This window comes from Electrophorus electricus, chromosome 5 (assembly GCF_013358815.1).
Source record: "Electrophorus electricus isolate fEleEle1 chromosome 5, fEleEle1.pri, whole genome shotgun sequence".
NCBI lineage: Eukaryota > Metazoa > Chordata > Actinopteri > Gymnotiformes > Gymnotidae > Electrophorus > Electrophorus electricus.
Genome location: NC_049539.1, coordinates 59,288 through 75,965, shown reverse-complemented (window position 1 = coordinate 75,965; position 16,678 = coordinate 59,288). Strand labels below are relative to the sequence as shown.

The following is a 16,678-nucleotide window of genomic DNA, read 5'->3' as shown; positions in this document are numbered from 1 at the left end:
TCACAGTGTGGGTCAGTGGGGTACTGTCACGTACAGATGTGCAGGTCACAGTGTGGGTCAGTGGGGTAGTGTCACATACAGATGTGCAGGTCACAGTGTGGGTCAGTGGGGTACTGTCACGTACAGATGTGCAGGTCACAGTGTGAGTCAGTGGGGTAGTGTCACATACAGATGTGCAGGTCACAGTGTGGGTCAGTGGGGTAGTGTCACATACACATGTGCAGGTCTGGTTTTGTGACTAGAAGGCCAAAAGGGGGGGGGGGGGTCAGGGGTCAGCAACTCACAAGAGACCAGGTGTGCAAAGGTACCATATAATTATCAGTCCACTGGAAGTTAATGGTGCCATATAATGATCAGTCCACTGAGTATGTTAAACGTGCCATATAATGATCAGTCTACTGACTATGTTAAAGGTGTCATATAATTATCAGTAATTTCACTTGAAGTTTCCGAGCTGTTATCACTGAAGTGTTCATTATTCACTCTTGTGAATAAAGGTGATGAGAACTCCCTGGTCAGAGAGAAAAAAGACCACTCATGTAGGTGAGAACATGAGACACACAGAGGTCTCTCTCTTTTTAGTTTTTCTCCCGCATGTCTCAGTCAAATATTGACTTCAAACTTTACTGAATAACAGTCTTTTGGAAGGACAAATATCATGCTCATAAAAAAATAACTTTCAGTTTGACTATATACACTGCCTGGCCAAAAAAAAAGGTCACCACTTGGATTTACATTTACATTTACATTTATATTTACATTTACATTTATGGCATTTAGCAGATGCTCTTATCTAGAGTGACTTTCAAAGTGCTTTGTCATTTCCTCATAGAATATATCCAAGTACAGTACAGTAGGTTAGAATCAAACATACCGATGATCTAGAATACTGTAGAATACAGGGATGAATGTTGATACCTAGAAGTACAAAATACATAAGGTCTATTTTAAACAATGATAAGTGCTATAAACAATAAGTGCTAGAGTTTGTTAAACAATATAAACAACAAACAATACCCTACAATAAGTACTAATTTAGTCAGTCAATATGGGAGCAGTGTCAGTTGTCCTTTAAACATTCTGCAAATAGATGGGACTTCAGTCTGTGTTTGAAGACTGTAAGGGACTCTGCTGTCCGGACAGCAAGTGGGAGTTCATTCCACCATCTTGGAGCCAAGACAGAAAATAGTCTCGAAGCTTGTCATCCATGAGACCTGAAGCAAGGTATTTCAAGCCGAGCCGTACTTGAGGTTCAAAGTACGGATTGGGCATTGACCTCATGTATGAAGAGGTTGCTCCATTTTTGGCTTTGTAAGCAAGCATCAAGGTTTTAAATCTGATGCGTGCAGCTACAGGAAGCCAGTGAAGGGAGCGCAGCAGTGGAGTAACGTGTAAACTTCGGAAGATTGAAGACCAGTCGTGTTGCTGCATTCAAGTTGTAGAGGTTTGATGGCTCTTAGAGGAAGACCAGCAAGTAGCGAATTGTAGTAGTCTAGCTTTGAGATCACAAGAGACTGCACAAGCACCTGGGTAGCTTCCTGTGAGAGAAAGGGTCAAATCCTTCGTATGTTACAAAGGAGGACTCTGCAAGACCAGGTTAGAAAGAAATACAATAATTCATTTTTATGAATCTTAAACACAGTGTCCATGGAACTCCTGTTCCTATGTCTCCCAATTATTATTATTCCCAATTATTATATACAAGAAACATATAATGCTCAGAAGCTGGATGACGTAGCTCAGTATAAAAACTTTGCTCTCTGACCCAGTGCTGGCAGGTTACCCAGATATGTAAGTACAGGTATTTGGACTCACTGAGAAAATAAGTTAAATGTTTGAATTTAGGCTGACAGCTAAGGTTAGTGTGCTATGTTAGGTGCTATGGTAAAGTCTGAGAGCAGTCTCAGTTGCACAAGACCCAACTGTGAATGCACATGTTATGTAAGGTGATCACCAGGTGCATCACTAGTGGTGATTAACCAATGAGTTCCCAGTGTCAGCAGCAGTAAAGCAGCTGGACTTTGGTCACCTTGTGATGAGGATACACCTCTGTGCATCCCTCTGAACAGAGATAAAGGCACGGATCTGACAGAGGTAACTAACTCCACTTTTTCCATGTAATCTGGTTGAAAAGGTTTGTGAATTGCATAGTATTTACTTATTTTGCACAAATAAATGATAACAGTGATTCACAACTGTGATTTAGTTGCTGATTAATAGCATTTGACAAAGGCATTAACTCAAAACTTCATTACAAGACTGCTTTGTTTGATAAATATTATAATGTATTACATTTTCTGATGCATAAGTGTAATACTGGAAGTATTAAGTTTAATTCATAACACTCACACAGTATTGCAGAGGGAAATATTAATATCTCTTATGAATATAATACAAAATATGACTTTTGGATTTTCTCTGTTCATTGGTTTTGAACTTGTATAGTTCTTCACTACATCTAGGAAACAATGATGGAAAATTATGAAATTTTGACAAGGCCTTCTTATGCATAACAGCTCGACAGCAAACTTTAGATTATACAATCCAGGTTTTGTGTGTGTGTGTGTGACTGACAGCAAAAAGAGAAGATGGAGACAAAGAGCAAGCTGAGAAGGGCGCAGTCTCTTAGAAGTGTCACCACTGAGCATGCGTTGTCCTGGACAGAGGCGGGGCTAAGAGAGAGGAGGAAGTCTGTTTCACAGCTTGTGGCACAGTGAGAACTATTTACATTCATCTCTATTTACATTACATACTATTTACAGCTATATAATAAGATTACATACTACTTACATCTATATTACATTGTTACATAGCCAGTGGTAGCTCAGTGGTTAAGGTTTTTGACTTGTAATCAGGAGGTTGCTCCTTCAAGCCCCACTGTTACCACTGTTGGACCCCTGAGCAAGGCCTTTAACCCTCAAGTTGTACTATTCAGTCAGAATTATAAGTCACTTTGGATAAAAGCATCATGTAAATTATTCATTTACATCTCAGCCCCAGTTTTTATTTAAACCATCAAGTCTGTTTGTCAATTTTTGTGAATTTTGTGAGTAGCAATTTTGTTCACACCAAAGACTCCAGAAGTGTTCAAATGTTAAGAACGAGCCATGCAATCAGCTAATTAGGAAATTAATAGGTAACAATATTATCATACAGTACATTACCTTATATTATATTATATTATATTATATTATATTATATTATATTACCTCACCTTATGTTATATTATAATACATTACCATGCATTACCTTACCTTATATTCTATTACCATACATTACCTTACCTTATATTCTATTACCATACATTACTTTACCTTTTATTATATTACCATGCATTACCTTACCTTATATTATAATTATATTCCCATACATCACCTTACCTTTCTTTACCTTATGTTACATTATATTATATATTATAAATATTACATTACCTTACATTATATTTATCACCAACAAAAATAATATGTTAGTTATTGTAGTGTTAAAACAGAAATCTTATATTACCATATATTACCTTACCTTATATTATATTATATTACCATACAATACCTTATCATATATTATATTATATATTATCATATATTACCTTACCCTATATTATATTATCATACATTACATTGCCTTATATTAGATTATCATACTTTACCTTACTTTACCTTATATTATATTATTATATACCTTATTTTATATATTATTATATTACCTTATATTACATTACCGTGAATTACCTTACCTTATATTATATTACTATACATTATCTTTCCTGACCTTACCTTATATTACATTATATTATATATATTACATTACCTTACATTAGATTTATCACTAACCAAAATAATAATAAGTTAGTTATTGTGGTGATAAGACAGAAATCAAAGTGCTATAAATATGGACAGAGCTTATGTAACTCTATAAGGACTTCTACATCCCCTGCAGATACCAGAACTCGGCCACTGGAAATCCTAAAACAGATAATTCAGTGGAAAACAAGCAAAAGGTGAAATTACCTTTATTATACACTCGACCTTTATTAAAAATGCGACCGTTCATAGTGCAGAGTTCATAGTTCATAGTGTCTGCAGGTTTTTACCCAATCCCTGCAGAGCTCTGCCCATTTCCCTAATAACCACACCTCTTTAATAACCACACCCCTTTAATCCCCACACCCCTTTCATAAGCACACCTTAACTGGTATTAGCCAGGAAATGATCATTGGTAAAATCTCATGCAGTTATTTAGTTGTTTTATACTGATAGTAAGTGTAAATATTGATTATATGAAGTGAGCAGCATTTCTCATTAGATTAGATAGAATTAAAAACATTTATGCATTCAATTCTTATACTAAGGTTTCTGATTTCTGTAAAGAAATGCAACATTATAGGTGCATCACACTTAGGAAACAGGTACACTACAACAAACATAAATGTGCTAATACAGTTAACAGTTCTGTCTCATGTCCTCAACCAGCTGATGTTGCAACTAGCCACTGTCCCCATCTCTGAGACCGCAGTCAAAGCGGACAGCGGCACCAGGGAGGGGCTGAGGGTGGAGTGCTCCTTCACCTCCCCTCTAGCACGCAGTAGGTCTGTGGAGTTCCTTCCTTATCACAGAAATATAAGCACAAGCACTCTAAGGGAGCTCTTTGAGTCAAAGGTCGCCATGGAGACCAAGAGTGGCTACCAGACCAGAAGCCATGCCCACATGCCACGCCCAGTCAGCATGCATGCTACAGCCAATGATGAAGGCATGGAAGATACTGAGACCAGTAACAAAAGCACATTACAGCCGATGGTGCGGACAGAGGCAGTGGGCATTAATGTGAATCCAGTGACACCCAAAGTGGAGAAGGTGAGTCCAAAGGTAAATAAACTTTGGTGATTTTATTTTAATTTCACTTGAAGTTTCCGAGGTGTTATTACTGAAGTGTTCATTATTCACTCTTGTGAATAAAGGTGATGAGAACTCCCTGGTCAGAGAGAAAAAAGACCACTCATGTAGGTGAGAACATGAGACACACAGAGGTCTCTCTCCTTTTACCTTTTCTCATTCATGTCTCAGTCAAATATTGACTTCAAACTTTACTGAATAACAGTCTTTTGGCAGGACAAATATGCTCATAAAAAAATAACTTTCAGTTTGACTATATACACTGCTTGGCCAAAAATAAGTCACCACTTGGATTTACTTTTACATTTACATTTACATTTATGGCATTTAGCAGATGCTCTTATCTAGAGTGACTTTCAAAGTGCTTTGTCATTTCCTCATAGAATATATCCAAGTACAGTACAGTAGGTTAGAATCAAACATACCGATGATCTAGAATACTGTAGAATACCTGGATGAATGCTGATACCTAGAAGTACAAAATACATAAGGTCTATCTTAAACAATGATAAGTGCTATAAACAATAAGTGCTAGAGTTTGTTAAACAATATAAACAACATAAACAATACCCTACAATAAGTACTAATTTAGTCAGTCAATATGGGAGCAGTGTCAGTTGTCCTTTAAACATTCTGCAAATAGATGGGACTTCAGTCTGTGTTTGAAGACTGTAAGGGACTCTGCTGTCCGGACAGCAAGTGGGAGTTCATTCCACCATCTTGGAGCCAAGACAGAAAATAGTCTCCATGCTTGTCGTCCATGAGACTTGAAGCAAGGTATTTCAAGCCGAGCCGTACTTGAGGTTCGAAGTACTCGAAGTACGGATCGGGCTTCGACCACTGACCTCATGTATGAAGGGGCTGGTCTATTTTTGGCTTTTTAGGCAAGCATCAAGGTTTTAAATCTGATGCGTGCAGCTACAGGGAGCCAGTGAAGGGAGCACAGCAGTGGAGTAACGTGTGAACTTGGGAAGATTGAAGATCAGTCGTGTTGCTGCATTCAGGATAAGTTGTAGAGATTTGATGGCTCTTAGAGGAAGATCAGCAAGTAGCAAGTTGTAGTAGTCTAGCTTTGAGATCACAAGAGACTGCACAAGCACCTGGGTAGCTTCCTGTGAGAGAAAGGGTCAAATCCTTCGTATGTTACAAAGGAGGACTCTGCAAGACCAGGTTAGATTAGAAACATGAGTTGAACTAAGCAAATAAGCAAATAGGTAAGAGCCTCCCATTGGATAATTACTGCATGGGTGATTATGTTTCAGCTGGCAACAAGTTATTTAACCCTAACTGATGCAGTGAGTAGCTTCTCATTTGTTAAACAACCATGTCAAAAAGCACATCCTGTGGTCGTGGAAAAGATGTTAATCTTGTTCCAGAAGGGCCAAATTATTGGCATGCATCAAGCAGAGAAAACATCTAAGGAGATATTCCAAGATGACAATGCCAGGATTCATCGGGCTCAAATTGTGAAAGAGTGGTTCAGGGAGCATGAGACATCATTTTCACACATGGATTGGCCACCACAGAGTCCAGACCTGAAACCCATTGAGAATCTTTGGGATGTTCTGGAGAAGACTTTGTGTAGTGGTCCAAATCTCCCAGCACCAATGCAAGATCTTGGGGAAAAATTAATGGACACAAATAAATGTTGTGACAACGCAGAAGCTTGTGGAAATGATGCCACAGCGAATGCCTGCTATAATCAAAGCTAAAGGTGCTCCAACGAAATATTATAGGAGTGTGTGACCTTTTTTTTGGCCAGGCTGTATGTATGTATGTATGTATGTATGTATGTACATTTGTGTGTGTGTGTGTGTGTGTGTATATATATATATATATATATATATATATATATATATATATATATATATATATATATATATATATATAAACAAACTAAACAAAGCCATCACATTACAGTTCTACTAAATACATCACATGACAACAGAGCAGGGTCAAACCTGACTCTCACAAAAATGTCAAACCTGAGTCTGTCTGAGCTCTAGGGTTAAGTGGGGGTTGAGTGTGGGTTGAATGGGGGTCTATGACACTGGGTGCATTGTTTCATCACTACACGCTCCAGAGGTAGTGATTGACTCAAACTGGTGGGATAGTAGCGGACCACAGACGTCCCAGAATAGCTGTGGAACTATTACTGGGAGGGGCAGATAAGAGCCTCAGCTGTCACCAGGGCATGGGCAGCCATGGTGGTATTCACGCACACGGCAAGGCCGTGGTGTCAGCGCGAGTAGCAGGCTGAGAGACACACAAAGAAAAGGGCACAGAGAGTACGTGGGTGAGTACGTATTCACTTCTTTAACAGAACGGTAACAAATCTTTGCTCTGTGCTTTGTGTGTGATGGCCAAGAATAGATTTCCTCAGACATTCGGGTTCAGAGTTTTTTGTCTTTTCACATTTTGAATGAACAGCATCTGATCATTTCAAAGGACTAACCGCTGTTTTTCAGTTATACCATCTTTTTGATTTGACGTTTCTTTATGAAGGAAGATGACAGACTTTATCTAAAGTTAGTACTTGTTCATAAACTGTGTGGGCAGCTTGTGTGAATTCAAATGTGCTGGCGTTGTTGCACTAGAACACAGTGTCACTGCCACTGACAGACACACAGGTCAAAGTGGGCTTAAGAGTCTCAGGATGAAATCACACATTAACACAATGAACAGTTCACTAGAATGAAGTTATAATTAGCTACTAATTTACTTCAATATGAAGAAAGACTTGTTGTTTCTATACAGTCCCTAGTTAATATACAGAGATCGCAGACATCAGCGCAAGGGCACTGGAAACACTATTAGCTTCCTCATTATTTGTAACATTTGCTTCTTTTTAACAGTATGGTGTCAGTGTAATAAGTTCATTTCAAATTCATTTTAAGATATAGCACTTACTGATCCAAACATTAGGCCTACTTAGAGACTAGCTTAGGTCATTTATATCAGGTTGTGATTTACAGATGTATTAATGGCTGTCTTCTATTTTTCTCATTGGTATCTGTGACGGAGTCAAATCTTAGCTCACAGCAGTTTCTCATGACACCCCAGACACCACATCACTGTCTTACTGTCACATCACCTGTTTGTGTTACCATAAGAGGAAATGGTTCAGAATTGTTATGCTATAGCGCATTGACGACTAAACGCCAGCCTGTTACCTTAATTTCAAAATAAAAGCCAGCATAGTTTAGCTTCATTTTAAAATAAAAGCCAGTCTATATTGGCTTCATTTCAAAATAAAGTGATGTCCCAGTTCATTCTATCAATTACTTATGAAAGGGCACAAGATAACTAATGAAAGGGACAAAATGACTAATTTAAGGATTAATTTTATTTAATAAATGATGATCTGTCACATCCTGCTGTGTAAAACAGATCATTTCTTGCATATTTAAACCACATCTCAAATTTGTGCTCTACAAATTCAAAGCACATCCATTCATAATTGATTAACAGGCTGATGTTATGAATGGCTTCATCTAGAAATGACTGTATGACATGGCTTCACCTCCAGTATGTGAACTGTGGTGTGGCTCCAAGCTGAGTTGACAATGTTGTTTGGTTTTAGTGTGGCTGTGAGCCTCAAACTCCACTCACTCCTCATTGCTGCTGGCTCTAGGGGTCAAGAGGTCAAAAAAGGGGTCGAGGGGTAAAAAAAAAAAGGAAAAAAAAAAAGAAATAAATAATCTGCTTACCTAGTCAGATGGTTATCTATTTCCCACTGACCAAGATATATTGCCTTGTAATTCTCACACATCCCTTATTATTTAGAGCACCTCCCCTCCATGAAACAGAGCCACAGTGAAATCACAGATGTTATAGAGTTTAATGTCTTTTCTTGTTTTGTTTAAAACACAAGTTAATATTATAACCTAATTTGTTTCTGATTCTGATTTTTCTGTTGATCTGCAGATGATAAAAGGCAATCGGAGACAGACATCAGGGACAGTGCCTCTCTCTATGGATGGGAGAAGTCCCCTATTTCTGTGAAAGCCATATCTGCTCTATATCTGTCCAAAGTGGCACCTGTAGACCATTTGGGGAGCCTTTTAAAACCAGTCAGTACTTTTTTGCATTCAGCAACGTGGGGGGTCAGGGAACAGGAACCAGAGAACAGGTGTCAGAGACCGGAGAACAGGGAAAGGGTGGGTTTAAGACAGGCAAGGTGGGTTCAGTAGGGCTTAATAGGAAAAAGTTTCTGTATAAATGGCATTTTTAAACTTAATACCTAATGCCTGAGAATGTGAACACCTCCTAGGAGATGATGATATCTTTATAATCTTAATTTGTTTTCATTTACCCTTTATACTTGGTTGTGATTTGCTTTGTGGCTGTCATCTATTATTCTCATTGGTATCTGTGACGGAGTCAAATCTTAGCTCACAGCAGTTTCCCACGACACCCCAGACACCACATCACTGTCTTACTACAACAGCAGCTGTTTGTGTTACCATAAGAGGAAATGAATTACCAGTGAGATTTGGTTCACTGGTCAGTACAGGATAAATACAGGATACTGCATAAATATTAACATTTCAATACAATATCACTTTTTTTATAGGTTTGTTCTATATTTTGTCTCTTGTTATTATTATTAATAATAATAATAATAATAATAATATTCTTCCCATAGGAACAAAATCCTTACTCTACAACCAGACCAAAAGTTATTAAGGTAAGAGAAAAGATAATTAATATACAATTGGGTTTCAGTGAAAAATGTTCATGTATTCAAAATGAAGATTAATATTTCCAAGCATCTGTCCGGCATGGATCCTTTTATGTGAAGAAACTAACCAACCTCATATCAACCACCTAAAATCGATTTGTGTTTTGTCAACATGTCATCAATTTATTAAGATGTTGATTTGTGTGCTTTTTATAACTGTTGACTGTTGTCTCAATGTATGTACTTGAAAAATGTCATCAACTTACGTTAGCATGTGGAAATATTGTTGCGGTTCATTTTTGCATAATCTTGTTAAGACTGAATATGCAGTCATGATAAGTGTTGGAGCTTCAGTAAGGATTGCAATTCACAACTGAAAACAATGAAAATCTAAATTTATAGAGTTCTTCATGTTGTCAAACCTTTAACAAGAAGGTAAAGGGTTGCACCCCTGATTGTTAAATAGTGTAAATAGTGTTAGCACTAAGCGTTTAGATTTCGTGGTATACATATCAAAAGACCAGGCTGTGGACAGCTATACTAATGATTTCAACTGACAAAACTGACTACAGACCTGTTGAACAGTTAATATGGAATTCTGTTTTCAATGGCACATTTTTTCACATTCTACCAATATTCTTTAAGCTTTTCAGAAAATCTGCACTTGAGTTTGGAAAGAGAAAAACCCTCGGTGAGCTAATACACAGCCCAAACGTCTGTTCTATCTTAAGATGGCTGATGTAGCACAAAAAGACTCTGAGCAACATAACGGTTCAGACTTAAAAGATGATTCAGCTCAACCAAAAGCTGCCCCCATTCCACCATCATGTCCCCAGCATGACAGCGTGCCCCCCCCTCCAGCAGCCCCTGTGAGAGACACTTCCACACTATACCAACAACGACAGAAATCTGAGCTGAGACGCCTTCTGAAACACACCGACCCGGAGATGAAAGGTCTGGGCAACTTGGTGGAAGAAGAGTTTGCTGATATGAGCTGTGACACAGCCCCAGATATTGTATACCAGGGTGAGGTCCATTCAAGGTGCATGATATTTGAGAATGGAGTTTACAACACTGGAGGTGCACACCTCAAACAAGCCCATTTGATTGAGGGGAGTTTTCAAGATGGGAATTTACTTGAGAGACCCTTGACTTGCTCTCAGGAAGAAGGGCCAATGGCACATTCTCTTTCTGGTTCTGGGGAGACCAACAAGCAGCTGTCATCTTACTCACAACTTGACATGAACTCACAGAAAGAATGCAAAGCGCTTGCTCAAGAGGGAAATTTCAGGGTAAATGTTAAAGCCACTCGTAAAATGTTTGAAGGCCAGTTATATGACACTTTGAAAGACAACAAGGAAGATGCATTTCCAGAGAGAGCAGTTGAAATGGGTGGTGTCCAAAAACAAAAGCGAGACCTTGAGACTTACCAAAATGATACTGTCAAAAGAAACAGTCCTATTAACATTATAGACATTGCAGACATTACAGATCAAGATGCTAGCGAAGTGTATCTACGCATATCTAGAGCCAAAGAGATATTTGAAAAGGGATCACATGACAAGGAAAACAGTTCTTCTGCAAGTGAGAACACTAGTACAGAGAATGAAACTCTGAAGACAAATGTAAAGAACAGGGCCCAGATGTTTGAGTCCATGCACCCGGACAAGATCAATCTACAAAGTGAGGCAAAATCAGCTACAAGAGATGAGGGCATCAGCAAGTCCTTGGCTTCCCTTTATAACTTCAATGTCATCCATTCCCATGGAAACCTTATTGAAGCCACTGAGGCTGCACATATGAAGAAGGTGAACTACAAAATTATCCAGGAGAAGGGTCCTGAAATTGAACATGAAGAGACGGTTATGGGAAGTATTAAGAACATTTTGCTTCAGATTTTGGCAAGAGTAAATCTCAACTCTCTCATTGGCTTCCTAAAAGAGGATAATCAGGGAAATGTGGAGGTCAAGAATGTGGAGGTACCAAGTCACCAACTTCCATTCACAGTGCACCAAGACAAAGAATACAGAACTACAAACATGGTTCAGGTCATTGAAGACCTGCTTGGTCAAGATATATGTCCAGGAAAAGGAGTTTTAATACAAGAAAATGGCTTGGGATCAGTGGATATATTAGTTTATACTCTTTTTAGACAGGAAAGCTTTGATAGCATAGCAATAGATCAAGAGATAGAAGATAAGATGGAGTCAAAAGAAATGAAGTCTTTGCAAAGTAGAAATTATATAATGCCAAGTCCACCGCCATCCACCCAGGACAAGGCCTCAAGTTTATCCAGACTTGATGACAACAGGTCTAGTAATGTGAAACTGTTTCAGAGCTGCATTGAAAAGGGAAATCTGGATTACCTAAAGAGTCTGCAGAGACATTCATCAGATGAAGATCTAAGTGTCCCTGCTGTGGAAAGGGAGCAAAATGTGTTGATTGCACTTGGTAGTCACAAAATAATCAAAGCCAAGTTTACCACCAATCCAGGCAGTTCTGGGTCCCCTGTGCAGCATGAAAAAACTGTCCAACAGCCATTAGATGATTTACCAGCTAATCAAAGTGATAAACTATCAAGTCACACAAAGAATGAAAAATGTATTACTGAATGTGAAAATGTTAAATCTGATAAAATATTGCATGGTCAAGGTGCTAAATACATGTGCAATGAAAACCCAGATAACCCAGTTCAGGCAGAGCTGAAGAATATTGCAGATAATAAGAGCTCAAATCTTCAAGCAGCTATTGTGAGTCTTCAGCAGGCCACAAAGGAGGCAATAGCTCTTCAACAAAGCATTCAGGAGAAGCAAAAAGACATCTCTCCAAGTAAGTTAACACAGGAAGATACTGCTGTTGCTACAGAGAACCAAGAGATCTCAGCTGACGAGAAAAAAGGTTATAGTGAGGCGGCAGAGTGCTCAGAGACCTCTGAACCTGAACAGCAACAAAAAGACAGAGAAGAAGCCATTAAAGGTAGTGTACAATCAGCTCTTGATTCCCTGGCAAAATCTAGCTTCAACATCAATAAAGGGGACTTTAAAGCTGCAATGATTTATAGGAACTCAGGGAAACCTTCTGCTGGGAAGAAAAAGGAAATATATATGGAGATGGATGTGAAACAGTCTGGTTTTATGGTTGCACCCTCAAAAGAGAGCCAAGCATGCATGTTCACCCCCCTGCCTGGACAGGTGATTGTAGAGGCTAAACAGGGGAGAGCTGAGGCATGCCAAGGCCATCTCACAAAGAACCCAACAGCATGCTCCCCTACGGCTCAACAAACACACCCACAGATGGCTTTTCACAACAGTAAAAAGCCCCTTGGACTGAAGCCAGCCATTTCACCTAAGCCAGACCATTTAAAGACAAACACAAGATCCACTACAGTGACCATTCCTGGGTGTGCAGCAAACATCAGAGCCCTAAATACAACCCAAGCCAAACTGAACTCTGCACCCACTCCTAAACAGTGTCACCAACAATGCACGTATTTGAAGCCAGCACAAGAAGATGACTCAGTTAAAGCGTCACAAGATAAAACTGATGTTGACCGATCAGAAACTGACTGTGTATTATTTAATGAAGGGGAGAAAGACAAACAACTGAGCCAGGGCCCTATCACTATGGGCAATCCTGAGGGAACTGAAGAGGATACAAGGGACACATTTGGGGAAGGTGAAGGGATTGTTCCATATAATAGACAAAACCTCCATGAATCTCCTATAGGATTTCAAGCTTCTCTGCAGAACTTTGGGATAAAGACAGGTCAGGCCACAGCACCCGTCAAACCAAAAAGGATCAAAATGGCCACAAGCAGTGCTGTGCAGAGTCCCAGTCTTTTGCAGATTAACACAAATGACACCAAACCACATGACAGTGAACATGGGGGCCAATCAGAGATCAATGTGAAAATGAGAGAAAAGAAATTGAGGGGAGAGAGTGAAGCAGAGCGCAGACAGAGGCTGTCAGTGCACATGGATGACATCATGAGAGGAAACGTAAGTGCAGCCATGGAAATCTTTGACAAGCTGAGAAAGCAAGAGGAGCTGCAAAACATTCTCTCCAAAGTAGAAGAGATGGAAGGAAAGACAAGCCAAGAGCACGTATGTGACCTTAGGAAGATATTTCAGAGTGTGCCAGACTGGGCTGCGTCACATGAGCACATCAAGTCCAATAATGTAGTGGAGAAAAAGAAAGTTGGAAGATATGTCACTGTCTGTGATTCAGAGATGCTGTCATCCATGGAGGTGGCATTCGGAGACCTTGAAAAGGCAAGTGCTGCAATAATTAATTTAAAAGAACAAACACTGTCTAGACTTATGGACATTGAAGAAACCGTTAAGAAAGCACTTTACTCAGTCTCCACACTGAAATCTGATTCAGACATTGCAGGGCTCTCTGGCCTGTTCAAAGAGTCCATGATGGCTGGGCATAGATTGCCAATCTCAGGAAATATACGAAAAATTAGCATTGGATCAAGCAGGTCTTCCAAAGCCCAGAATGTGAATAATCTAGAAGTTCTCAGGAAAACTGCTGCTGAAGAACCAGTAATTCTTGAAGAGAGATCAAAGCCCCAATGCAGTATACCAACACCCAAGCCAACAGCAGGGTCTCCTTCCTCACCCTCCTTCATTTGCATCCAATCAGCTGCCAGGAAGAACAATGAATCACAAGGGCTGCAAAAACCTCCAAGTAGTGTTCAGAATTCAAACGCAAAGGCTGAGACCTTTCAGTCTATGACCTGTTACAACATGCCTACTGATCTCAAACTTTGCAGTGATACAAAGGGAACCTCTTGCAGCTCTGCCAATAACAGGAGGCAGATCAGCACACTGGAGGTACAAACCATCCCTGAGGAAGAGACGGTCATTGGCACCAAAACCATCAGAGAGAAGTATGAGGAGACGGATGGTTTTGGCAACAAGTTTTACTCCTCCAAGACCTCCACTGTTGTGACCACTCAGCCTGAAACAAAAACATGTTTCAGAAGAGAAGTGATAAGCAGTCCTGCCATGTCAGAAATGAACACGTATCCAAGGATCAACACCCCCACTTTTAAAAGGGATCAAACATCTTTGTAAAAAAAATAGAGGGAGAAGATGAGTTTTATCCTCATAATTTGGCTTTGTTTTATTGTGCCTACTTGGTTTCCAGTTTATTAGAACTAATTATAATTATGGTTATGTTACAGTTTTAGTGGAAAAATCAATGTTGTTGTGTGAATACAAAATGTTAGGCATATATTACTACAAATGGAAATGTATTCCTGAAAGTAAGTGTTATTTGTCAGGTTAGATTTTTACTTGTACTTCTGCTGTAAGGGTTTTAACAAAAACAATTAAAATGTTTATTTATTCATTTTTTAAGTATATTTATTCATATTTATTCACCTGTGAAGGAATCCAACACAAGAAATATGAAAAATAAAAAGTAGTTAAGTTTAGTATGGCCTGTCTTCATTTGACGGATCCTACAAACAGTCACTAATTATAGTTAGTCACACTAAGCACCCTTAATTAAGCATTAAGTTATACAGCATAATATTACCACCATGAGCAATTAACGTTTGGAAATATCTGATTAAATATGAATTTAAAATTTGTCTCTTGTTTATTTTTTGTTTCTTTACAATGTTGTTTCAAGTTCGGGGTTTTCCTTGCTAATTTATGATGAGATATAATACAAAAAGTTTGAAACGAACTTCAAAAGTTTCACATGCTGGTGGCTCAAGTGCCATCTGACCCACAGTGTCTCTGCAGTGTTGTAATGCTCTGACTGTAGTTCACTCTAACTGTAGTTCCAGCCAGCTGCCCAGGACATGTGCTGTGTGTGTCTCAGACCCGTTTACTACATGGAGAAAATGGTAGCTGGTAAACTCATTTTCCACAAAAACTGTTTCTGCTGTAAGCACTGCAAAAAGAAACTCAGGTAAGCCTCTTCAAGTTGAAAAAGGTATTCAGCCAAAACTCCTACAACCTTTATGGAAACTGCAAGGCTTGTGGGAAGGAATCTGTATTTAAACTGTTAATGACACTGCTGACACCCGTAGATGAAGGGTACTGCTGTTAAGGGTTAATCATTCAACACCATCAGAAATCTGATTCAAATGGGTCTTAATAATAAATTCATGTAAATTAATACATTATTATGATTATTATGATGATTAATCATTAATATATAATCGAAATTACAGTGTAGTATAGTACCAAAGTACAATGCCACAATTACCTTAATCTTAATAAATTGCCTTAACAAATTATGCTTTTTCAATCAAGAGCCAATTATATAATTGTGCTTTCAAAACTGTACTGCAAAACAATTTTTTTCTACACTAAGTGCTTAACAAATACACCAATTAAATGAATCAAATAAAAAATAAATACAAATGATCAAAAACGTACTGTTAAACAGACTTGTTACTAAACCATTTGTGGTCCTTGATTCTAGTGTTCGTGACTACGCACCACTCTATGGAGAATTCTACTGTGTTCTCCACTACAAGCAGCTGTTTAGAAAGAAGGGCAATTATGACGAGGCCTTTGGCCACCAGCAGCACAAGAACCGCTGGCTGGTGCAGAACCAAAATGCCAGTGATAGCAAATAAATCCAGTAGGTGGTAAGTGACCAGGATGAGTATGGGAACTTGGGTTGTTTTTTTTCCCTTTCTTTCAGATTTTTTCAACAGGCTTGTGTGTGTGTGTAACACATTTTTACACACTATTCTTAACTATTTAGATTAGGTTTCAGCTTTATAGATTGAGGAATGGGACAACTCTAGAAGGACAACTCTAGAAGGACATGATTGTTAATGGATGACCTCAGAGCCCAGTTCTGGACCTACCTCTAAAATCATGTGGTGCCTGATCCCAATAAAGCATTTGATAAATTATATAAAATTAATTAATCACAATAATTTAGAATAACATTGTATTTTTAAATATTTTTAAAACAACAATTAAAATAAGGGTTGAGAATATTGAGGTATTTATTGTAGTAAATTTTTTTTTTTTAAATAGGTAGATCAAGAAATAACCTATAGAAGAAAACAGAATGCACTGTAATAAAAGAGACAGCTATTTAAATATGGGGTTCACTAGTAATTATA

The 16,678-nt window shown here is 38.5% G+C and overlaps 2 protein-coding genes across 2 annotated transcripts; both read left to right on the top strand.

Annotated features, from left to right (window-relative positions):
• The first annotated feature begins 4,472 nt into the window (after window positions 1-4,472).
• Window positions 4,473-16,265, top strand: LOC113585095 (LIM domain and actin-binding protein 1). Its single transcript, XM_035526416.1, has 6 exons — window positions 4,473-4,850; window positions 4,955-5,000; window positions 8,817-8,962; window positions 9,538-9,579; window positions 15,371-15,501; window positions 16,021-16,265. Exons 1-6 carry the CDS (start codon window positions 4,473-4,475, stop codon window positions 16,175-16,177), a joined length of 900 nt encoding a protein of 299 aa, XP_035382309.1. The 3' UTR covers window positions 16,178-16,265.
• LOC118241483 (xin actin-binding repeat-containing protein 1-like) lies at window positions 10,224-15,141 on the top strand. Its single transcript, XM_035526654.1, has one exon. The coding sequence runs from the start codon at window positions 10,305-10,307 to the stop codon at window positions 14,652-14,654; it is 4,350 nt and encodes a 1,449-aa protein (XP_035382547.1). The 5' UTR covers window positions 10,224-10,304; the 3' UTR covers window positions 14,655-15,141.
• Window positions 16,266-16,678: the final 413 nt, after the last annotated feature.